Genomic DNA, 25,277 nt, shown 5'->3' on the forward strand with positions numbered 1-25,277 from the left:
CTGCAATCAGCCTTTTTCTATTCACAACTTCACTGTTTATCATTTTACTTTAAAATTCCATTCAAAACCATCTTACATGAACGTAAATATAAAATGAAAAAAAGAAGAAATCTTAAAACGACTGAAAACGGTTTTTCTCTGATTTATAAAAAAAACACCACTTTAAATAAAATCAGTTCCTTGATTTGATGATTTGCTTTTAGATTTCTGAGTGTTGACATTGTTTTAGACTCAGCCCTCATCTGTTTGACGACACATGGATTCCAGCGTGTCTGTCCTTCAACATGAAACCAAATGCAGAGAACATTTCAGCAGAAATCGTTCTGTCAGACCATCTCCTTCAAGGCTGTTTTTGACTTACACTGCCCCCCTCTGCCACTGGGGGGCAGGGGGCCGCTGTCATCACAAACACAGGGGTGTCTTCCATCTCTGCTGTCTTCACTGCAGACACTTACATACAAAGACACACAAGCTTTTACGTGAACTCCTGAGGAGCGTCTGATCCCAGGCAGCGGCAGATGCAGCTTTCGCTGCTTCTCTCTAAATTCATGTGGAATAAAAATCTGTGGTTTCTGCAGCTCTATTGTCACTCGATGGTCCTAAAGCAGGAACCTTAGCTCACTCTGAATCCCTCTGAAGGAAAATGCTGTAAGACGGGAATTCTTCAGGAGACCTCTGACTCTCAACCTTCAGTTTTCCATGAAGGTTGTTCAGATGCGTTTGAGCTGATAAAACGCTGAGGAATGTCCTGTCCTCCAGCAGCAGTGTAATCAGAGGGGTCCCTGGGGGGCGGGAGTGTGTGTGTGTGTGTGTGTGTGTGTGTGTGGAGTGGGTAGTGGTGGTGTTGTGGGATGGAGGTGTAGGTGAGGGGGGTACAGGACAGGACAGGCCTTTCCTCAGGAAAACAGATCACCTTCCACCACAATAGCGAGCGTCAGGAAGCTGCAGGCGGCCGTAGTGCTCTCCTGAGTCTGCCTGAAGCTCTAGAGAAGAGCTGACACTCATCAGAGGCCGTCTCACACACGGAGCAGCCCGGCAGCAGCATGACTCTGCCCTGAAGCTCAGCCGGTGAGTCCTCTGATGCTTTCACACCTTCACAGCTCCGTTCCTTCACACAGCTTTCAGGTCTGATTACAACATCCAGCTTCTGTTTTCCCTTCTTTTTGCTAACAAGCTGATTGTTGTGTTGTTGTCTGCAGGTAAGCATGTCTAACATCCAGACACACTTTTCAGTGCACTTGATCAAAAAAGAGACAGTTTTCTTCGATAAGATTGTTTGTTTTTGGTTGTCTGTTGACTGGATCGACCTTGCTGTTAAAGAAAGTAGGATTTTTATTTTTTCACATCAAAATGGGATAGAAGTTATTCGTTGTTTAACTCGGTTTGACTTTTCCTGTGTGATAAAGTGACATTTGACTGAGAAAAGCCAGCAAGCATTCATTAAGCGTTTAGCAGGTTTCCTGTTGAGAGCCGCAGGGACACAAAGACAGAGAAAAGGTCGCCTCAGTGACGGCTGATTACACAGAACACAGGCAGGAGAACTGGTCCGGGCTTTGGATAGAACCATACAAAGAGAGATGAGCCCGGTCTGGGGTTCACACCTTAATGTCAGTGCAGTTTAAATCAACTTTGACCAAATCTCCTAACATTTTGTTTCAGTGTGACTGATGTGTTGAGAAGAAATCAATCTATTGAGTTTGGAGAGAAAATTTATATTTTTAAAAATAAAATTACTCTGTTGCGTTGAATTCAGAAGGGAAGTAAGATTCAAATGTTTTAAATGTATGGGAAACGTTTTAGGGGTCCCTAAGGACAATATGTGACTAAAATGTGATCGGAAGTTTCTTTTCGTTTCTGTTCAAACTTAACATTGGAGGAGCTTCATATTCAGCCGCTGTGAGTGTTTCAGTCAGTTATCACGCTGTGGGAAACACTGGAAACGATCAAAACCAAAGCTGGAGCTGCTCCAAAGAGCTTTCAGACGAGCGACTGTCTCCTCTTACTAACTGTTGTCCTTTCAGTTTGTGAAGGTTTTCCACTGCAACCATGCCCATTCTGAAGAAGCTCCCCGGAAGATCCAAAAGCTGCCAAGAGTTTTCCAGAGGGAACGGAGAGCTGATCCTGCCCCGGCTGGACCTGGACATGAGGGGACTAAGTGACCTCAATGACCTGAAGGAGCTGGAGGAGATGAGAAAGAACCTCAACCCCTTTGAGGACGTGGACCTGGATGAAGATGAGAAGAACGATGCGGGCCTCATCATGGGGGAGGTCACAGATAACCACCAGCTCCGGTGCTCCCGGGACGGGGAAGAGGAGGAAAACGAGGTGAACGCAGAGAAGCACGGAGCTGGAAATCCCAAAGTGAAGCCCCTCAGGGGGACTCTGGAGCGGATCTGTGGAGTCTCCCCGCTGAAAACTCTGGGAAAACTGGGGAAGGGGCTCCGCATATCCGGGAAAAATGTGTGGGGGAACAATTATCCCCATCATACCCCTGGAGACTCCAACACACTTCCAGCAGAAAAGGAGAAAAAGAAAGGACTTCGCAGAGGCTCTGAGGGGATCATGACCCTGCTCCGGTAAGGGGGGGGGGGGGGGATCAGTAACTGGATTGCCTTTGAAAGGTTTTCACTGAAAAGTTTGATAGGAGAATGAAGGAACTGCATGTTTTCACTGTTATGAAGAGAAAATAAGAACTCTGCAGCTGCACCACTGATGCAAACACGCACATTTCAGAGGGAATGCAGGCCCTGAACCCAGAGCCAGAATTCAAACGAACGGCCCAAGGAGGAGGCCTGCTTTGTGTGCCTTGTGCTTCCCAAACCTCACTCTGAATGGAACTATCTTTAACCGTCATGTTTCTGTGCTGAGTCAACGTCTCTGCGGCGGCTGACATCCATCCTTCTGTGCAGCTTCACAGGTCGGCGTAAGGAAGAGCGCAGGGAAAGCCTGCCCTGCGGGGACCTACACCCAGACGGGGAGGTGGAGGAGTCCAGGCGGCCCTCCTTCCTGAGGATAGTCAGTCTGGGTAAGCTGAAGAGAGAATCCATGTCAGACAAGGCGTCCCAGGAGGCCGAGGAGGAAACAGAGGAGGAAGAGCCCGTGGTCAAAACCAGAGAGCCTCTCTCAGGTAAAACTCAAATCTGTTGATTTAACAGCCCTCAGAACATTTGCAAGAAGTTCTTTCAGTTTAGACATTCGTCCATGTCCTTCCTGTCATTTTAAGACATCTGGGAATGTGCTCTCATAGAAAGTCCTGTAATCCCAGCATCCTTATCTTCCTGTCACCAACTCAGGAAACCGCATAGTCCTGATAGTCCAGGTTGCGTTACATGTGCTGCTCCGTTCCTGATCCACAGGGAGTTATTTCTGGACACGTGTTTAGCGCTGTGGCGGCCTGCGACGGTCACAGCCACTGCATTTGTTTTCTAAACTCGAGTCTGTGTTTCTCCCAATAGTTCTGGAGATCCTGCAGCTGGTGAACCACAGAGACCTCCTGCTGGCCGACACACACATTCAGGAGCTGGAGCGAGAGTGCCAGCTGCTGTCTATGCTGCCATCAACATCTACCCCCACCCTCACGCCCACTCAAAGCCCAAGCACACCTCCCTGCTGGATTCCTCTGTCCCCTCCATCCTTAGATGATTCCCTCAGCTCCAACGCCACGCTGGACTCCAGTAAGAGGAAGGCCAAGGATGTGGAGCTGCTGTACGAGGCCCTGCAGAGGGAGATGTGGGATGTGGTGCGAGAGTCCCTCCGCCAGCCCAGCGCTGGCCCCAACCTCGGCCTGGTTGTCCTTGTCATCCAGCAGGAGGAGCACGCTGATGTGACCTGGGCCCTGAGAGAAGAGACCAAGCCAGAGGGAGAGCCCCCCCACATCCAGCCCAGCCAGCGCCCCCGCCAGCTGAAGCTAAAGTGGAGGCAGGCGGTGGCAGAAGCTGCCGACTGGAGCCTGCCGCAGCAGGTGGACACTCAGGCAGGCCAGCTGGCCTCCTACCTGGAGCGGCTGAGGAGCCGCATGGTCGACGACCTGGACGCAGCCAGGAGGAACGCCATTTCCATATACCCCGAAGAATTTGCTGCTTTCCAGGTTTATGTGGAGAGTTACCATCAAGCCACAGCCAAACGGCTTCGGACCATCACCAGTGGACCGCTGCAGATCACAGATGTGTACTCATTACTGGACTGGTTCTACAACGTCTACAACAGGTACGTGATGACCCAACATGCAGACAAATGTAATACTTGCTCATCATGCTTCAATGAGAAATGCTCTTCATGTGTGTCTCTTGATTTCATGAAGGGATGTTTTGGGAACCATCGGCGCCAGTGGAAACATTAACTATGCCACACTGGGTCCTGTTCTCCCTCAGGAGACGGTGGACCGCCTGGAGCATGACTGCATCAACATAGTGAAGGTAAAGAGGGGACAGAGTTCTCAAAAACACAAACTCGAGTTTGTGCAGCGATGTGCAGAGATCCCACAGTGGGCCTCCACTTAAAGATCATGTGATTGGCTGACAGTTGTCCAGTTCCTGAACTGCAAAGGTTCATGCAGAAAAAGAGAAATCAACCAAAGCAATGTGTCTGGACTTGGGAAAATGCCCTGTGTTAAGTCCTCTGAAGAGGATCAGGCACCAGCACTGGACCGACCACAAATGAGCAGAAAGACCTGGTAAAGAATCAGGATCAGCAATACACTAGAAGGAAAGACCTTCTGTTCCAGATTCAGGCAATCTGCTGTGGCTACTACAGGAAAACTCGTGGGCCAGTGTTCCTAAGGAACCTGGAACTGCCACCCCCCCTGCTTTAAGGAAATAGAATAAGTGTAATTTTGGACAGTAAACAGCTGCACTAAGGTATAGGCACTACCATTAGTGTTTCTGCTTTGTAGTGCAACTCCATACTTCCTCTGAGTTCTGTAAGAAAGGCAAACTACTTTGATATTTGGACCTATTGTAGTATGAAATGATAAAGAGAGCGCAGACACATTAGGGTCTCCAGGTTATGAAGAAGCAAAATAAACTCTGACCATTTCAAACTCTGCTTTTTAGGGAAAGGTAACAAGTGAACTGGTCCAGATTCTGGATGAGGAGGAGAGGCGGTGGGCCCAGACGCTGCACATAGAGGAGTATCAGTCCCACCTGGCACGCTCAGTCATCCAGGTACAACAGCACAGCTGTCTGGAGACATCTCCTCTCATGAAGATTGGTTCTCAGTGTTCTTTTTCATGCTTGCAGAGGCTGAAGGAGGACTTGGACCGATCCACATCTGTGAGCCAGTTTCTGGGAGCCAGAGTGGCTCGCTGCAGTCTCAGTGGGCTGGCTGACTTTCTGTACAAGTGAGTGAATGTTCTGTCGATTATGAGCGCATCATCCCTCATGTTAGATCAGGGAGGAGAAACGTCATTTGACAAATCAAATCATTTGGATTTTGCTTTGTCATTTTAGATTGACACGGAGATTCTTTTTACTTTTAACACTAACAAACAAACACTAAGCATCCAGCCAAACGGTGGAGTTGATATATTTTATAAATTCAATAAGAGCTAAAAAGAGCTTCAGTTTTCTACAAGCTATTAATAACTCATAAATCCTTAGACCTCTTCAATATTTGGAAGATGATTGAAATTTGCCTTTTTTACAAGTCCTTAGGTGTTATCAAAAGTGACTGTTTTCTGTAATATCTTTGCAAAGACATCCAAAAACAGACATAGATCCATCAGAAATATTTACCTTTGTAAACGTTGAAGTGGCTCTTCTGCTGCTCCATTTGCACCAGTGCTGTGAACGAGCTGGAGCTCTCACAGTCACAGTCATATGTGTGCTGGGTTTGCACTAAATCATCAATCCCCTATTTTCCAGCTTCCAGAGGAAGGTGGAGATCTTCCATGACACCCAGGCTGAGTTTGGAGACAGAGGGGATGGCTACATTTCCAGGACCATAGCTCTAGCTAACTGCTGTCCTCCACTCAGGTGGGACATCAGAATCTGGGGACATGGAACAGTTTGCAGCAAACAAAGAGTTAAATGATTTTCTGATGTAACCTGCAGGTCATTTGTAGAGCGCTGCACGCAGTGTGACCCACAGGGCAGCGAGGAGGCGGCCCAGAGAGCCAGCTCCTCCCTGGACAGAGTCATCAAACAGTCAGTAAGGGTGCTGGTTGACAGGCTGTTTGAGCAGATCAGAGTGAGTTGTTGACTTTTATCTCTTGTCCTCCATCTCTCCAAGCATATACTTGTTCAAAACTGGAAGTATTATCAAAAACACTGACAGAGGGGATGGGGTCCAAATGTAAAAGTTGTGTTTGCTTCCAAATGTAAAGCCCTGAAAACCCCACAAACTTTGACAAGTTCTGCAGATCCAGCTGCTCAGATCTGAGCAGCTGGATCTGCAGGAGAGGCAGAAGGTTTCCTGCTGGTGGAAAATGAAGAATTGTGTCTTCCAATAATTTGATCCAAGACTCAGACTTATAAATGTTTTGCAATGGGGCTATGGTGTGGCATTGTTGCCTCATAGTATGGGGTGGCCATGGTGCAGCAGTTGGGTGGTCGACCTCTGATTGGAATATTGCAGGTTTGATTCCCGCCTTTCCCGCCCATCTGTCGAAATATCCTTGGGCAAGACACTGAACCCCACTTTGCCTCTGGTGGAAGGTTGGCGTCAGTGTTAGGCAGCCGCCACCAGTATGTGAATGGAACTGGGACTTTAAAGCGCTTTGGGCCTTCGAACAAGGCCCAAAGCGCTTTACAAGTATACACCATTTACCATTTACTATAGTAAGAAGTTAGTAATTCAGATCCCACTTGAGCATGTTTGGGTTTTCTCAGAGCAGCCTAGCTCCTTCCCACTGTCCAAAAACATGTTCCTATGGTTGATTGGTGACTCTAAATGGTCCCTCAGAGGAGAATTTGCTTGTCTTTGTGTCGTCTTCAATAGACTGGTCATCTTACCAGAGTGAACCCTGCCTTCACCCTGAAGCAGCCGGGACTCCAGCATCCACCTGACCATGCATTAGAATAAGATGGAGTAGAAGATGGGTGGATGGTGTGGGGATGCCTAAAACTTTTAATCCCATCAGTTTCTGCCTCTCTTGGTCAAATAATTGAGATCTAATTCACCACACAGAACAAAAAACATGGTAATTTTACAACAGTCATAGGGGTTCCACCAATAACAACTAGCTGACGTTTACAGACAACACGTTCAGCACTACCCAGCAGGTCTGTCCTCTACGACATCAGGAAGATTTGACGAAACCTAGCTTGTCATCCCTCAGCTTGAAATATGCAGCTGCATAGCAGAAAATCTCAGGCTCCTCTTATTTCTCGTCTTTGTTACAAAGGAGTCAGACTTCTCTTCTTTATCAAAAACCTTCCAGACTTTTCTCTGGACATCAGCTGGTCTGCATCATTTTCAGCTTAGCTTTCATGTATGATTACCTTTAAAGGATTTGAAATTCTTCTTTTCTCTATGAAGACAAAACACAGCTTTATAATCTGGTCATCTGTCCTTTTTTTGCTTGGTTCAGTCATATGTTGGTGGTCAGTGGCTGAACAAGGACAAAGAAATCCCTCTGAAAAGGTTCAGATTGAAGGAATAAAACCACACACAATGAAAACCTTAAAAAACCGGAGAAGTTATTGAGAACTCTGAAAAAGCACATGTGCAAATCTGACTGCTGAAGCAAAATATGTAGAGATGAGGGACTTGTGCTGAAAGTGATGTCCTCTGATCTGCTGCAGCCTTTCTTTGACAAGCTCATCAAGAGGAAGTGGCTGAACAACACAGAAGCCTTTGAGGCTATTGAAGCCAGCATCAAACAACATTTCAAAAAGTTTAAGAGGATGGACCCTCCTCCATATCAGGTAAAACTGAACTCGTTTGCACATGTGACTGCAGCAGGCAGGTCCTCACTGCTGTGATCGACAGGCGCTGGTGGGCGAGGTGCACAGGCGGGTCCTGGTGGAGTATGTCCGAGCCACCATGCGAGGTCGGGTCATCTGCACATCCTCGAAGATGAGGAAGAGGATGGCCTTCCGCCTGCAAGACGAAGCCAAGCAGCTGAAAGGGCTCTTCAGGGATCTGGTGAGCCACTTCTACCAAAACAAATCACTTTGAAGGATTTTTTTCTTTTAGTTTTCTCAGAGACGCTGACAAAAGGCCACCGACATGCAAGAAGTTTTCAAGGCAGGAAAAGTATTAACCAACTCCAAAGTCCTGAACTTTAAAAGCAGGAAATGCATTCTGGTGGCTGTGAGAGGAGCATGACCCTTGAACTTCCTCCGTCAGGACCGACCTAGACAGTGTTGATGCAGGAGCGGGCCATGAAAAATGGCTGCCATCAGTGAAATGGAGATGGATGAATGGCGCTTACGTTAGCACTTGCCAGAAAGGGGAAGAGAGAGTAAAACAACTGAGGCGGGCGGCTTGGCATTTGCCCCCTCTGTGTGCAAACTTAAACAAGTGTCCGTCACCTCGGCTGACAACAGGAAGCTGCTGTGTTTGGAGGGAGCTTCCTGTTCCTGTCAGCTGGTCGACTTTGATGTGGCTCTTGGATGGCCTTGATGGCCTCGCTCACCAAGGAGCAAGACGGAGTGCCTGTGGAAACTGCAACTTTGGGACGGGTGACTTTTTAATGGCAGTCAAAAACAGAAGTTGTTATTTTTAGTGGATGCCAAGGCAAATAATTTATCTTCTTTTCCTGAGTACATGGGGGGAAACAAAAAGTCGGAAAGCAGAGGTGGAGTTGTGTTTTTCACCGATGAATCAAGTATTTGGCCTCTGGCCTCAGGCTTGCTCTCTGCTGCTTTCCATGCAACACCTAAAAACTTGCACGTAAACTGAAGCTGAATTTCAATGAAGCCGATTCTTGTTTTTGCTCAATGAAAGAGGTTTCCCTTCTGTCTGCACTCAGGACTCAGACTCCTCCTGGTTGGACAGCATCATCTCCCACATCGCTGACATCATTCTCCTGGAGGACACCCCATCCATCCAGATGGAGGTGGCTGTCTTAGTGAAAGAGTTCCCAGACATCAGGTGAGGCGCCGGCCCTTACGGTCCCAGTTTATTGTGCTAGCAGCTACTGTACATCCAAAGGGATTTTTTTTTGGCAAGATGGATCTGCTTGATTAAGCTATTTTTGGACTTCAATAAAAGGGTTGTAGGTGGGAGGGGTGGCTGGAGTTTATTTGTGTACAGATTAGGACTCAGGTGACAGCTTATCGCAGCATGTGACGCACAAGCCTCTCAGGAGCAGACAGGAAGCTGCTGACAAGTACTTCCTGTTCCTGCCACCCTGAAGGAGACAGACTGGTGCCATGCTTGGACTTATAGAGGAGGAGGTGTTGAAGAGAGGAGGAAACATAAGCACTTTAAGCACCAACACAAGCCGGGCTGGCACTTGACCCCCCCCCCCCCCTTTTTTTACTGCATGGTATTTCAGAAGAACAAAGCTTAACAGTCTTTGAGATGTTTCAAAGCTTCCCTTTGCTGCTGCAGCACCCTTTCATTCATGCACTTTTAAGCCTGCACCCCCCCCCCCTCCCCACAGCCTTTATTAGATCATGAGGTTAAAATGTGGATTTGTACTAAACACCTGCAGAGGGTAAAGTAACTAATGTTCTAAAGCACTGATTCAATGTGAAGCTCCTCTTAGGAAGCAGCCCTTGTGATACACTGACTGGAAACTGTGTTCAGGCTGCTGTGTTTGTAATGGAAACCAGAAGCAGCACTGGATATACTGTTACGCTAACCATGGTCTTTACACTTACACTGCTGCCAATGAGCCAAATCAGTTCACATGACCAAGCATGCAGGAAAGAGAGGTCCAGTGGATTTTAAAATCAAACTGAGGGTTCCAGAAGATTACCTCTGGATGAACAACAATCTCTGAATTTGGAGTCACTGCTCTTTGAGAACTTGTCATTTTTCACTTTTGCTTTGAAACTGGTTTGAAAATGGAACTAACTCAAGCCAGGTCAGTTCACCAGGTAACCTGAGGGTGGCTATACAGCCAAGTCTTTATTGGCTCCTACGTAAAACAGTCCTGACCGAACTGAGTCTGGTTCGAAAACACTTCTCCTCTGCACTGTAAAAACAAGGTGAGAAAAGTCAAACTTTTGAGGCAACTCGCTGACCTGAATTTAGAAGTTTTAAATTCCAACTCCAACCTTTGAGTTAGATTTTGGGTTTTGATGTCAACATTTTACCAAAACCAGACAAGTGTGAGTTGGTTTTCAAAACAAAAGCATGTAGTCCAAATTTTGACCTTTCTCAACTTTTCTTTACAGGACAACTGAGGTTTTATGGAATTAATTGTTTCATGTTTTGGAGAGAAAATGCACTGCAATGGGGGTGTGGTCTTTTGATTGACATAGGATAATGTAATCCTTGGTTTTGTATGACCCAATAATTGAAAAAAGAGTTTGTCCTTCCTATGTCAGCCTTTTCAGAATGGAAAGGTTTCCGTGGTGACCCATCTGTCTAAGATGTTAATGAACATGGTGTTTTAAAACGTTTTAAAACCTCAGCCAAGTAACAGCCAAAGGGTCACAAGGGTCAATCCATGTCCCACATGTCAATGAATGAGACCTGCAGATGGAGAAACAGTGTTTGAAGTGTGCACCAAGTCTGAGTCTGCTGATTGAAAATATAAAGCAGGGTTGTCATGCTGTTGTTCACCTTTCAGCATATCCCTCCAGGTGTCGGCTTTCATTGTTTCACAAAAGTGACTTGGAAGAGATTTTTACGCTGGAATCCCTTCTTGACACAACCCTGTATTTTATCCGGGCTGGGGACGGGCACAGGGAGACCCAGACTTGAAATCATCCAGCCCAAGTGCAAGATTTTGCAAAAATGATCAATCCTCTGAAAAGGGCCAGGACCAAAAAACCTCTCTGATAATGAAAAAGCATCCACTCTGGGAGAAGCACTGTAATAGCCCTGATCATTGAAAGAACACAAGAAGTACTTCTGCAGAACACAGGCGTGATCATTCTTACCGTCAGAGTGCAACCCAACATCTTATGTGACACATCTGAGAGTCAGAGCTGCCAGAAACACGCATTGACTCACTTCAGCAGAACTCGGGGTCATGACAGTAACGGGTATTGACGACACTAAACAGAAGCAGTTTCCACTGAAAGCTGGACTGACTCTCTTCCTCTTTGTATCCTTCCATCCCAAAGGAAGAGGCACGTCTCCGCCCTGCTGAACATGCGAGGGATGGTGCGGCAGGCCGAGCGGCAGGAGATCCTCAATGTCGTCAAAGACTTTGAATGCAGCAGCGCTGTCATGAGTCGAGACCACGCCTTCTTCTCCGACATCCCCATCACCTCAGAAGTTCACTGCATCAGCTTGGGTTTCCTGCGCTTTGCCATGAGCATTTCCAACTGGTTCTCAGAGCACCGGCCGAGGAGACAGCGCAGACCGAGCACCAAAAACACAGCGCCTCCTCCTGAGAACATGGAGTAAATGAGTAAATGGTGAGGCCAGGTGTTGTGTCAACTCAGAAGCCACAGACTCACTGTGAAGATGCTGAAAAAAAGAACAAGCACCTTGAGCACAATAGGATGGTTGTCACTTGCATAAAGACCTTTGTTCTCAGGTACTCTCCAAACGTCACGTGCACACTGACTGTTTTCATCTCCACAAATGTGATGCTACACAGACACGTGAAACCAAAATCCAGAAAATGTCATTTTATTCCTCCATGATGTTGCAGAAGCAGCCTCTTAAAGTTGATTCTATTTGATGATGTATGTACTGCACATGTATGCAAGAATTTCTGATGTTTTGGAACACCCCCACCACTGCTGTTGGTGACAGCCTTGCTTCACCCTGCAGCCCCACAGCAAGTTGGAAACCACCCAAAACCCCTGCCACTGGGGGGCTGGCCCTGCAGAGCCCCTCCAGCACCAAGGTGTCCCTCTGAGAGCAAAGCTCCAGGCAAACCTGAAGCCATCTCTCTGAGAAAAGCAGAGTGCTGCTCTGAACTTGTTCCGTCTTCCTGCTTTCTGCACTTTGCACGATGTAGCTGACAAATAAAAGACTACTAGCTTTTCATCTCGAGAACATCCTACTTTGCCTAAATTTGTTCTACCACAAGAGAGGCTCTAAAATGTCCTGAACTATTGCTGTGAAAGAACTGGACCCAGTGCTGGAAACACAAGAAAAGCCCATTGACTGGGTCGGCTCACTTTTATACCGCTTTTATATTGAAAGTCATGTGGAAAATGTATGCATCTGTAGAAGATCTTTACAGACTCGGCATAGTCTTCTGATTAACAATGAAGGACTTTTGGCCGGACACACACACACACACACACACACATTCTTCATGCCTTTGTTATTTATCTGAGGAACATGGCAGGTCTGTTCAGTAAACAGATCTAAAGCACAGGACCCTGTGGCAGCTACTATTTAAGTCCTCGACCCTGAGGCCAACAACGGGATGGTTTTGATAAACAAAGTTTTCCTGTTGTCCGCTGAGGTGCCAACGGATGCTTTTATTGGAGCCAAGTTTACTTTAGGGCCTCGGAGGAAACTTCCCTTCTGCGGCTGCCGCAGAGCTTTTTCATGTCTGAGCTGCTCGAGAGCTTTCAAAACAAAAGCGTCCTGGCTGAGCAGGGGTCAGCCTGCACACAGACCCCTCTGAACCAAGGCCTGAGTTTATCCCAGTTTGAGTGGCTGCGTGTTTTCAGATTCAGATTCATCCGTGTTTTATTCACGTCATCTGCGGGGTCTGTGCGCCTCTTTGTGACTGCACTGCAAAGGAAACATAGGGATGTCATCCCGCTTGTTGAAGGCCCAGTAGTAGCATCAGATGCTAAGCATCAGTGACAAAATCTGTAAATGTGAGGGAGCAGCAGTAACAAGTCCTTCAAGACATCTCCTTGTTATCCAGAGTCCACTGCAGCTCCCTGACCTCTGACTGCTCTGTACACTTGTTTGTGTTTTCATGATATGTTCCAAGAATTGTGGAACAGAACAGGAAGAACAATAAGTAAAGTTGGAATCATCTGCAAGTTAACTTTGGCCTCTGAATCCTATGCATACCAGAGAGCATTATCAGACATCCTTTAATATAGTGGGCTGCTTGGCGGATGCTGGGAGGCAGTTTTCCAAGTATTCCAAGTGGGGATTTACCATCCCTGACAGAGAGGGACAGGTCGGAGTGAGGGCCAAGCTCCTGGAGATTTCCCTCGATCAAGCAGCCGAAGGTGGAACGGCGCTCTGGATCACAATGCAGTCCCTGGGAAGCACTCCCCTACTTCCTCTCATTAACACTACTCTGAAATGGAAAATCCATCAGGCTGTGTTCACTGTTTGTTTTCGGAAGCAAGCCGTGCCCTGTCTTTGTTAACACTCTCAAGCACTTTTCATGCCACACTCTGCTCTGTTTGTTTTCTCTGCACTGCTCTGGATGTTATTAAGAGCTCCAGAGGTTGTCTTGTGGCTGAGAGGGGCGCTTGGTTCAGGTCAGAGCTGAGAATGAGGCCTTATTTAGTCTAGACTAGTCCCCGCTGATGTGTAAACGGACTTCTGCAGCTTCAAAGGCCCAAAAACCATTCCTGAAAAATATGTTTCAGGAAATAAACTAAACAGAGATTCAACAAGAAACTGAAAAATCCTGCTCCTTTCATTCCTTTAAGAACAAAAATGCAGGTCAAAATGTTCCCCGAAAGAGAAAAGATTTAGTAAAAACAGCAGAATCAGAGAAACATTTGAGGGTAAAGAAGAAAGAACTGTTGAGCATAATAGAGAAAACAAACCAACCATGCTTCCTTAAAATGAAAAGTTAATTTAAGCCTAAAATAGAATAAACAAAAATGAGAATGGATGTTACTTAAAACTGCCCACTCTGTCTTTTGATCCATTGTAATAGTGTTCTCAGTGGTCCTTTAAGGATGATCATGCTGATTTTAGCCATAATCTAAAGACACTGGGCATTTTCTAGGACATAAGTTTCTGCAGAGCGGCAGTGGTTGATTAAAACCTGATAACCGTACGGTGAAAGAAGAAGTTCCGGTCACCTAGCTTAAATGTTTTGTATCACTGCTTCTTTAAAACAACCTTTAGCTTCATCATTTGAACAAAAACAAGCGATAAGAGGTGAACTTTCTCTCTGAACTGATGCTTTATTCAAGCCATCGGAAAAATCAGCACATATATATCGCCGAATCTTGACTGCAGTGGTGCTTGACATGGAGCAACCCTGCCCCTACTTCCTGTCCCTCATAACTCATAACTGATCCAGGTTCCAGCTTAGACGAGGAAAACGAAGATGTTCATGAATCTATTTGACAGTGGATGCATCAGAATGGAGCAGAGCAGACTGTGACCCCTGTTTGTAGTTTGGACATAACAACTAAAAGCTTTTTTCATCTGCTCCTGATTCACAACAATTTGAATAAAGAAATACTCAGAAATGCCATTTTAATCTTAATTTTCATTATATTTGTCCTCCATCATGACAAAAATGTCACCAGAACATGTTAAAACAGGATTTTCATCAGAGTGGGTCTTTAATTCTAATTCAGAATTCAAAGCGGACTGTGGCTCTGCTGCTATGCAGGACTAATCCTCCTTCTGAGGCTGAGGTGCAGCATCTCTGAGACCAAACTGACAATTGTTGAAACCTTGACATATATCACTTTAACATCTGAGCTAAATCACAATTAAAATGAATACCTTAAATTTAATCTATTAACAAAAAGTGTAAAAAAAAAAAAAGAAGGTAGAAAAATGCTAACAACTGAAACTGGGTGATTTAAAATGAGTTTAATCAGGACGATCTAACACGCTGGACCAACCTGCCTCTGTCCCTTATGGGCAAGGTAGCCACGGTTAAAATGAAAATCTTACCCAAGGTTAATTATCTCTTCTCAATGATTCCCACACAACCGCCATTAAAATGGTTCAAAACATTAGACTCATCCATATCAAGCTTTCTATGGAACAATAAACCTGCAAGAATTAGTCTAAAAACTTTAAAATCTGCAAAAAGCTGTGGAGGATTAGAATTACCTAACTTCCACAAATACTTTCTTGCAAATAGATTACAATATATCTTAAAATGGTTAAAAAATAATCCAGAAACCAACTCATGGTTAGACTTGGAACAGGCGTTATGTGGAAAGATCAACCTGTCACAGCTACCAATTATTAGCCAAACAGTTAAAAAACAGGATTGTTTCAAAAGCATTAATATAAATGCCACTTTAACAGCCTGGTGGGAATTTCTCAAAATATCCAAATCATCAATTCAACCGTGCAAAATGACACCCATCTGGAACAACCCGGACATCATTATAAACAAAAAAATGATTCACTTCCCAGCTTGGCAAGCAGGGGGCATAAAACAACTAGAGCACATAATTATTGATAGAAGATTCATAACTCCCCAGGAACTTCAAGACAAATATGGAATAAATAACTTCTTGGAATATCAGCAACTTAAATCAAGTATTACTAAAAAGTATAAATTTAAAGACGACGATTTAAAGCTACCAGATGTAGTTACCACTCTGATTAATTTTTCAATGAATAGAACTCTCTCCAAAATATACAAACTTTTATGTAATTTAGATAACAATATTGCCCTTCCAACAAAAAAATGGGATGCAGATTTGAGCATCAGCACAGATGAAAGCTTCTGGTCAGAACTCTGTCTAAACACCTTTAAACTGACAAAAAGTCCAAATCTGCAGCTAATCCATCTCAAAACTCTTCACAGAATTTACTACACTGGACAGAGGATGTTCAAGATGGGTTTCAGTAACTCAGACATTTGCGAGCACTGTGATAGTAATCTACCCGACAGCTACATGCACGCACTGTGGTTCTGCACTCCTGTCCAGGCTCTCTGGCAGCAGGTATGTGCCGATTTATCAGTCTGGCTTAAGGTTTCAAACACTGCCTCACCGTCACTTTGTGTGCTTGGTGACATGAGTGCCATCAATATAGAAGAAGGATTAGCATCTATCATTTTCATAACTCTTTGTATTGCCAAAAAAACTATTTTAATAAATTGGAAAAACAAGAAAAATATAAACATAAGTCAACACAACGAAATCTGCTGTTTGATCATATCAGCTTGGAAAAAATGTCTGCCCAAAGCTCAAGTAACTTTGAAAGAATTCAGTCTCTCTGGTCTCCTGTGGTTGACTTCATGACTTAGGGGGTGGGGGGCTTGGTCGTCGCTGCTTCTTGCCCTTCTGCCGTGGTTTGGGGTGGGGGTCGGGGCTTCCGGTGCCTGGCGGGGGCGGTGGGGGGCTCCGTTGGTCGGGGGGTCGGGTCCGGTGCCTGGGTGGGGCGGGCTGGGGCGCTGCGTGGTCCTCTGGGCTTGGGTGTGGGGGTGCGTGTTGGGGGGGTGGGGTGGTGGTCTGGCTTGGCTTGGGGGGGTGGTCCCTTTGCCTGTGCTGGGGGGGGGTTGGCGGGGGGCCCTGCTCGGGGGGGGGGGGGGGGGGGGGGGGCAGCGGCGCCGGATGGGCTGCCCATCTGCACCTGGGGCTGGGATCGGCCCTTCCCTGGCTCTGGGACAGGACGGGACAACCCTCTCGGGGCCCCCGGTCACTCTGGGTGTCACCCGCTTCGGCTGCGGGGTCTGGGGTGGGGTGGGGTGGGGGGCTTGTCGGCCCTGTCCTGTGGGGGGGCGTTCTGGGGGGGAGGGGGGGCCCATTATTGGTACGGGTCAGGGGGGCTAACGGGTCGGGGTCTCCGCTGAGGCAATCAGTAGTTGCCTCGGCCGGTCGGCCTCCTCGGTCCCGTCGAGGCCTGACCAGAGCTCCTCTAGGGCCGGCGTCTGGGGGTGGGGGCCTGGGCTTGCTCCGGGGGGGGGCGACGCTTTCTGGCTCCTCTCTCTCTGTGTGGGGTGGGTGGTGCCGGGCCTGGGGTGTCGGCGCCTCCGGGGGTGGGGCCCCTGGGCTGGGTGGCCCTGGCCCCTTTGCTGGGGGAGGGCTGGGGGACGGCTGTTTGACCACCGGAGGACAGTCTACCAGCTGTCCCCAACTTACCCCCTTCCTCATATAACCTCATATTAGGGTGAGGGGGTGGGGGGGTCTAGCCTGCAATGCGCCTTGGGGGGGGGGCTACTTGGCAGTGGCCCCCCTCCTATGGTTGCCATATGGAGTGGGCCCCCCCTCTTTCGGTTTTATTTGCACCTTAGACATGTAGGGTCCTTGGTAGGGGGGGTGCTTGGACATCACTGCAAGCAAGCAGCAGATGTCTTCCTGGCAACCTACCCGCCAATTTTAACCGCACTTTAGACATTTAGGGCCCCTTGGTGTGGAGGGTGAGGGGACATCACTGTGAGTAATCAGGAGATGTCCCCTTAGTGCCCTACTCGCCAATTTTAACTGCACCCCCCTTAGTACACACACCCCTCCCCCTTCAATATATACATTCAAACATAAACACACACACATGCACACACACACCCTTTCAAACACACATACACGCACACACATTTTACAAGGAAGGTGGGACCTGGGTCCATCTGTCCCCTACCCCTTCCCTGGTGGGGGGTGCGGGCCCCGTGTCCCTTGGGTGCCAGCTCCCTGGGCCCGGCGGTGCTCTCTCCGCACGGTGGGGGGGGTTCATATTACACCTTAGCCGGGGGTGTTCGTGTCCCTGGGGGGTGGGTCCTGGTCCTTGCCCCTGGGCGCTGGGCCCCGCCAAACTTCCAACATGGCCGAGCCTGGTCGGGCCATATTTATAACACCCCTTGTGGGCCGCCCTTTTTTCCCCGGGGTTCCCCCCTCCTGGGCGGGGGCGGCGGGCCCCTGCCTTGCTCCTACCTGGACCAACCGTGGGCCGGGTGGGTGGCTGCCTGGAGTGCGGAGCGGGTCTCCCTTGGGGGGTCCTGGCTCGTACCTGGGGTCGGGGCGGGGGGATGCCCGGAACTCCTGGGTGGTGGTGGGGTGCTCGTCTGGGGCTGTGGGCGTCCCTCTCCGGTGGGGCCCTACGTTGGGCTCTTCCGGCGCGGCGGGGGGGCTGCTTTCCTGGCTGGGCTGGGGCGGCGCTCTCTTTCCCTCCGCGCCTCCCTGCTCTCTGGCTCTGGGGGCCTCGCGGCGGTCCTGCTGGCCCTGGCCTGGGTGGCGGTCTTGGTCGCCCGGGGGGCGGTTGTTCCCTGCCTGTTCCCGTATGGCGTTGGGGGAATTCCGGCTGCTGCTGCTGCTGCTGCTGCGGCGGGGGTCTGGGTGTGGGGGTGGCTGGGCGCTCCTCCTCCTTCTTTTCACATTCCACATTCCATTAAACACTCACCCGAGCACAGGTGTTAGCTCACCTTTGCACTAATAGTTTGCATGATTAAATGAATGAAAGATTTCACACTAGTTGGTTTAAAGGCATAGGTATGCGTTCGTGAACACTATGTGTTTTGTGTACATGTTGACATGTGGACATTCTTGCAGCTAGCAGGTGTGTTGATAATATTTGAGTGTGTGTGAACAGGCCCCGCCCTTTTTGTACTACATTTGAACCGTACCATAATGATTAACAACCAGTAAACTTGTTGCTTTATGCTGCTTCATGGTCTTACCCCCCTTCCCCTCCTATTATCACCCTCCTACCCCCCCGCTCTCTCCAACGTCCCTCTCTCTTCTTCCCCTCTTTCCTTTTCCGTCCGGTCCAACACCAAAGATTTTCAAACATGATTGAAATTAATAAAGTTTGGCCTCAATTACAAAAGGGGTTTATTCAGACATACCTTTGGTTTGTCTGAAGATGAATAACCCCTCTTGTTAAAATAAAATATGTCCAACACAAGAGGCACTCAGCTCTCATCTGTTTGCCTAGCTGTTGGACAGTACAAGTTTAAAAAAAAAATGAGTTTAATCTTTCAGACTTTGAGTAGTTATAGCTTTGTTTTAGTTTTTCTTTTTTTAAGAACACAATAGTTTAAAAAGGAAAACAAATGAACAAACAGCACATCCTGACTAAACTCTGAGCATCTGTCTCTCATTTTGACGTGAATATCAGAGCTCAATATGACAAGTTGTAACCCTTGTTCCATCCTAGACACTTTAACATTGGGAGTGGGGTCATCTAGACCCACTAGACAGTGCTCTGAACCTTTTTTCTTCAATGATTGGTGATCTTCACTGGTGTCCATGGATTACATGAAATCTTTCCACCTTTATCCACCTTTGTTATGGTAGGGAGAACACGTCAATGTAAGGGGGGGGGGGGTCATCTAAGATAGCACAAGGGTTAATCAGACATGAATGGGTGTTTTTTACAACAAAGAAATATGTTATCTACAAGTTATCTATGTGTAACCGGAGTATTCCGCCTTTATGCCAAGCTCACCTGATTTGAAACAGGAGTTCATCAGGCTCACCTCTGAGGAAGATCAACATGACTCTCATTTCATCTACTGTTGAAATAGAATAAAAACAGAATAACGTTTTAAAATTCTTCAAAGCTGATGCTCCAGCTCTGATTCTTTGTACACAAAAACAAACTGCAATAAACTTTGCATTTTGTAGGGTGTTTATTTTAAGTACGTAGTGTAATTAAAACAACTACAGTTATGTGTAACAGCAGGAAGTAAAAGACTATCATAGGACTTGAAAGTGGACTAAAGCCCCTGGAGTGTGGCATTTCTGCTGAAATTCTGCCCCCCCTCGGTGATGAGGCAGGCAGGGGGAACAGTCAGGTGAGGATGAGGATCTGGGGGCGCAGGTGGGGTATTGATGAGCTGGCGTGGTGTGGAAAGGTAAACAGCTGGAGCTAAATTCTGACTACACCTGCAGGAAGTCCAGCTGCAAGGTTGCCATGAAGTGGTGCATTGTGGGGGTTCAGTATGAGACTACTGACACTGCGTGTTTTTGGTCTTTTACTGTCAATTGTTCCGAGGCCACGCACAAAGAATGAAGAATAAAACTAACAAAAAAACCACGAGAGATCACTGTTTTTTACTGAAACAAATCCAAACGTACATGAACGATCTTGTCCGGTTTGGTCCAACAAACTACTTTAAAGTTGTGTGGTTTAACAAAGCCGGATGTAACATCAGGTTTGGTCATTCCTTTGAACACTACATCCTGATTCAAACTCCGAAGTTCATAGTGTCTGTATCGATAACTGACACATTAGGTTCTTCTATTATCAGACACGGTTTGTGTTTTTTCACATACCTTACATGTTTTGAAAACACAAACCATGAGGGATAAAAGAACAAATGTGTCGGATCAAATTCCTCGGTCATGAAAAGCACGTGGTGCATGTCAGCTTCCTCACACAGACTGCTGGAGAACTGCTGTCAGGCTGGAAGAAAAGCAGAGTCACTAAGAGCCGTCCGGACTGACAGAAACCCAAATCAAGGACCTGGACAGTCTTTGAAATGAAGATACAATTATATACAAGGAAGATTTGACATAAATGACAAAAAGCAGTAATGAAACATCCCAGTAAATGAAGTTGTTACATCACTTGATGTTAAAAATAGTGTTCTAGCCACATTTAAAACAAAAACGGTTTGCAAAAATTTGAAGGATTTATTTTCAGTTGAAACATTAAATAAAGTAGGAAGAACAGAATTTTCTCAGAATGAACTCATCCCCTCAATCAGTGTTCTCCAAAAGGAAGGATGCTGCAAATCTCATGACCTGTTCACTTACCACACATGCTGTAAAAGCAAAAATGAACCTCCAAATATAATAATGCTCTCTGGATGGCCTGGAGAACATTGGTTCTTGTTTTTAACTGAGACTGGACTGGGAACCTAGTAATCTTGTCAAAGATCAGTTTTTAAATGGAGCCACACATCAGATCTGCTGCTAATCCCACAAATGCATCATCCTCAACCTGACATCATAAATATATTTATTTGTGTTGTGCTTTATTGATTGGTAAACATAATCGTATAAGATCTGGATTAGTGCTGCAGCCACACATGAAGAAGTGGCAGAAGAAAATGGTAAGCATTTTTCTGTGAAAATCTCTGTGTGTCATGGCTAGCAAGGCTAGTCAGACCCAGATGCTGGAACCCGGAAGGAAGACAGGAGGTGAGTTAAGGTAAGTAGGAGGTTTTATTGCTCCGATGATGTTGGTTTTGTGTTGCGGTAGAAAGGCGACGAGACTTGAGGTTTGGCGATGGCTCGTGGCGTGGCTGGAGGTCCGGCAATGGCTCGTGAAGCATCCCACAGCTTGATGAAGCTCCGAGGGGAGGTAACTTCGGATGAAGTTCAGCTTGGGTAATCACGGATTCAGGCGTCCACTCGTGGGAATAAGGTTCCTGGAGACGGGATAAACATACATAAGTTGAGAGCATAAGGTACATGAAGAACTGTGAGAAGACCAGACTAGCACCATCAGGGGCAACGAACTGGGGATGAATGTTGATCCTGGAGCTCCTTAAGTAGGTCTGGCAGGGTGATGAGTTGAGTGGACGAGGCTGGGATGAATTAGTGGCCAAGCAGAGAGGGGAGGGGGAGGAGAGCTGACAGAGGCACCATGACAGTACCCCCCCCCCCCCTCAACAACCGCCTCCAGGCGGTCCAGGACGGCGATCAGGATGGGCCCGGAAAAAAATCCTCTATGAGAGGCGGGCACAGAGGACTGTCCTGTTCAGGTTTGATCTGGGAGATGTGAAAGGAGGGGTGTACCTTGAGTGCTAGTGGAAGACGGAGGCGGACACAGGTAGGATTGATGATCCTTTCAATAGTGTAGGATCCGATGAACCATGCAGCCAGTTTCCGGGAGGTGGCTTGAATAGGTATGTAGTGAGCAGAGAGCCATACCCTCTGACCAGGCTGGTAAGTGGGTTCCACCACCCTGTGACGATTGGCAATGTAGCAGTTGCTCTCCTTGATGCGGAGGAGAGCAGCTGTGGTTTGGCGCCAGACGCGTTGGCAACGCTGGAGATGTTGCTGGACAGAAGTAACCGCCAAATCAAATCCCTGGGACGGAAACAGAGGTGGTGAGTAACCGAGGGCGGCCTCGAAAGTTGACACCCCAGAAGGAGGAGGAATGAGTGTTGTGAGCATACTCAATCCACACTAAGTACTGGGACCAGTCCTCGTTCTGTGCCACCAGGCAATGCAAAGCTGCCTTCAGTTCCTGGTTGGCCCTCTCTGCTTCACCGTTGGACTGGGGGTGATATCCAGAAGTGAAACTGACCGTTGCCCCCAAGGCGGAGCAGAAAGCCTTCCAGACCTGGGAGATGAACTGAGGGCCACGGTTAGAAACAATGTCCAAATTAAAAAAAAAGGAATGAAAAGGAGATAATTCACTGTTTCTCCGTCAAGTTCTGAAACAATTAAAAGTTGCAGTTCCTCGAAAAAAACCACTGGAGGCATGTTTCAGAGGGAGAGTTAATCCCATTGACTCACATGATGATGAAGAGTTCAAGCATAAACATTTTTAGTCTGGTCACACGCATCTGTTTGAGACATAGCTTTATCTCACATTCCTGTCAACAGCCAAGATAGTTTTTTTTAAAACAGCCTTACATTCTTTAGAACTCAAATTTCCACAGATTTGAGAGCATGTTTCTGTTGACTGATGGTGGTGAGTGTGTGTTTGTGTGTGTGGGGGGGGGGGGGGGGGGGTCGGTGGATTACTTTGTCTCGCCCTGTTGCCATTTTTTGGAACATTGCTGAGGTGGGTGGAGCAAATTCAGGTCATCATGCTGGTCTCAGCCAGGTCAGATGTTTATGCCCAGGGTTTAAACACAAAAGTGAGGCCTGAAGTCAAACACGTTAATATGGTGGGTCCCACCCAACCCAACAACATGTTAGTGGTTGATTAGACAATTGGTCCTTGGCAGGATCATAGCAATGAGGTTTCATCACTGTTGGATCGTGGTGTCACACTCACACTGCTACACACGTTCAGCTTAGAATCATTAGTGAACCTATGAAGCATGTTTTTGGACTGTGGAAGGAAACCAGAGGCCCTGGATGAAAGCCACATATGTACGAGGAGAACATGCAAACTTCACACAGAAACAAGCCAGCCGGGACTTTGTGCTTCTTGCTGAGGCAGCAGTGCTCACCACCACACTGCCGTGACGCCAGCTTTGTCTAATTGCCAATCAAATACAGTCATGCATTTCATTTCATCATGAAGTGATGCATGTCATCTTGATTTGCAATATCAGAAAAGAGTTTATATGTTTAAAACAACAGACAAAACATTTAGCAATTCAAATCATATTTGAAATGAAACACTAATTTCTCACATGGGCTGATAATGAAGCATTTCGGGTTTTTTGGTCACAGGTAAATGTGGACAGTGATGGTTCTGCTTTGACGGATGGTTCCACAGGTTCTGACCACATCGGTGAGAGCTGTTTACTTCCATGATCAAGTGTAAACCCTATTTGGTTGTTTGAAAACATAAAAGGGTACTGGAGGGATTGTGGGAGTTCGCTTACCCAGTCCATATGTGTTTTGTGGGTTTGGAGAAGGCGTTCGACCGCGTCCCCCGTGGTATCCTGTGGGGGGTGCTCTGGGAGTATGGGGTCCGGGGAGCCTTACTGAGGGCTGTTCCGTCTCTGTATGACCGGAGAAGGAGCTTGGTTCGCATAGCCGGCAGTAAGTCAAACCTGTTCCTGGTTCACGTTGGACTCCGGCAGGGCTGCCCTTTATCACCGTTTTATGTTTTATGGACAGAATTTCTAGACACAGCCAGGGGCCGGAGGGGATCTGGTTTGGGGACCACAGGATTTCCTCTCTGTTTTTTGCAGATGATGTTGTCCTGTTGGCTTCATCAGGCCAGGACCTCCAGCGTGCATTGGGGCGGTTTGCGGCGGTGTGTGAAGCGGCTGGGATGAGGGTCAGCACCGCTAAATCCGAGGCCATGGTTCTTGACCGGAGAAAGGTAGCTTGCCATCTCTCGGTGGGTGGGGTGTCCCTGCCCCAGGTGGAGGAGTTTAAATATCTGGGGGTCTTGTTCACGAGTGAGGGAAGACCGGAGCGTGAGATTGACAGGCGGATCGGAGCGGCGTCCGTAGTTATGCGGTCGCTCTATCGGTCCGTTGTGGTGAAGAGAGACCTGAGCCGAAAAGCAAAGCTCTCAATTTACCGGTCGATCTTCGTTCCAATACTCACCTATGGTCATGAGCTATGGATCATGACCGAAAGAACGAGGTCCCGAATACATGCGGCTGAAATGAGCTTCCTCCGTAGGGTGGCGGGGCTCTCCCTTAGAGATAGGGTGAGAAGCTTGGTCACTCGCGGAGAGCTCGGAGTAGAACCGCTTCTCCTCCACATCGAAAGGAGCCAGTTGGGGTGGCTCGGGCATCTAGTCTGGATGCCTCCTGGACGCCTCCCTGGAGAGGTGTTCCAGGCATGTCCCACTGGGCGGAGGCCCAGGGGAAGACCCAGGACAAGCTGGAGAGACTATGTCTCTCGGCTGGCCTGGGAACGCCTCAGGGTCCCCCCAGAGGAGCTGGAGGAAGTGGCTGGGGCGAAGGAAGTCTGGGCATCTCTGCTCAGTCTGTTGCCCCCGCGACCCGGTACCGGACAAGCGGAGGAAGATGGATGAAAACATAACCTGGTGCGCCACCATGACATGCCCTCCACAGCCACCATCACAACGGTTTGTTCTGACACATTTTGTCACGGTGGTAGGGTGGCTTGAGAGCCGGTAGGACCCAGACGCAGAGGCGGAGGCATGAGGATCAGGGACTAGGGGTTTTAATAAACAAAAACCAAACACCAAGCGCTGCAGAGCAGGATTTCTGAACAAACAAAACTTACTTGACGTGGCAAGGAACATGAAACATGGACCGTGGCAAGAGACAGCGTGGCAAGAGACAGCATGACAAGACTAATGAACCAGCACAGGAGGAAGGCAAAGACATGACTTAAATACAGACAGGGCAGACAAGACACAGGTGAACACGATCAGGGCAGATGGGGACCAAAGGAAGTAAAACTCAAGAAAACAGACAAGACAGGAGAACTTTCAAAATAAAACAGGAAACAGAAACAAACAAGACAGAACAAGGACGAAAAACAAGACAACAAACCCAAACCATGACACATTTCTGCAAAAATGTCCCCATCATTTTTTGTTTGTGTTCAATGTCATAAGTGTGTTCCACATCTCACATCTATTCCTCCAGGTCTGTTTTCTAAGGCCTTCCTTTGGGGCCTGCTCTCTTTTCAGGGGTCTATTACTTCTTTACGCTGGCATTTTGCCATATATATATATATATATATATATATATATATATATATATATATATATATATATATATATATATATATATATATATATATATATATATATATATATATATATATAAAAATATATATAAAAAT

The 25,277-nt window shown here is 47.3% G+C and overlaps 1 protein-coding gene and 1 long non-coding RNA gene across 3 annotated transcripts; one reads left to right on the forward strand and one right to left on the reverse strand.

Annotated features, from left to right (window-relative positions):
• The first annotated feature begins 859 nt into the window (after window positions 1–859).
• On the forward strand, window positions 860–12,072 carry exoc3l2a (exocyst complex component 3-like 2a). Its single transcript, XM_023962205.2, has 13 exons — window positions 860–1,068; window positions 2,022–2,576; window positions 2,910–3,127; window positions 3,456–4,206; window positions 4,301–4,415; window positions 5,052–5,162; window positions 5,238–5,338; window positions 5,862–5,972; window positions 6,051–6,186; window positions 7,743–7,865; window positions 7,930–8,085; window positions 8,915–9,036; window positions 11,187–12,072. Exons 2-13 carry the CDS (start codon window positions 2,047–2,049, stop codon window positions 11,470–11,472), a joined length of 2,760 nt encoding a protein of 919 aa, XP_023817973.1. The 5' UTR covers window positions 860–1,068; window positions 2,022–2,046; the 3' UTR covers window positions 11,473–12,072.
• Window positions 12,073–21,016: 8,944 nt separating this feature from the next.
• LOC110016355 (uncharacterized) lies at window positions 21,017–22,557 on the reverse strand. 2 transcript variants are annotated; one of them, XR_002291627.3, is made up of 3 exons: window positions 21,995–22,557; window positions 21,316–21,905; window positions 21,017–21,241 (listed from the first exon to the last, which is right to left on the reverse strand). It is a non-coding gene; the product is annotated as an uncharacterized LOC110016355 (long non-coding RNA). The 2 variants fall into 2 exon arrangements; XR_013647411.1 differs by having other exon boundaries at window positions 21,316–22,557.
• Between the last annotated feature and the right edge of the window lie 2,720 nt (window positions 22,558–25,277).

The sequence above is a fragment of the Oryzias latipes genome, chromosome 14 (assembly GCF_053564925.1).
Source record: "Oryzias latipes strain Hd-rR chromosome 14, Olatipes_Hd-rR_3.1".
Classification (NCBI taxonomy): domain Eukaryota; kingdom Metazoa; phylum Chordata; class Actinopteri; order Beloniformes; family Adrianichthyidae; genus Oryzias; species Oryzias latipes.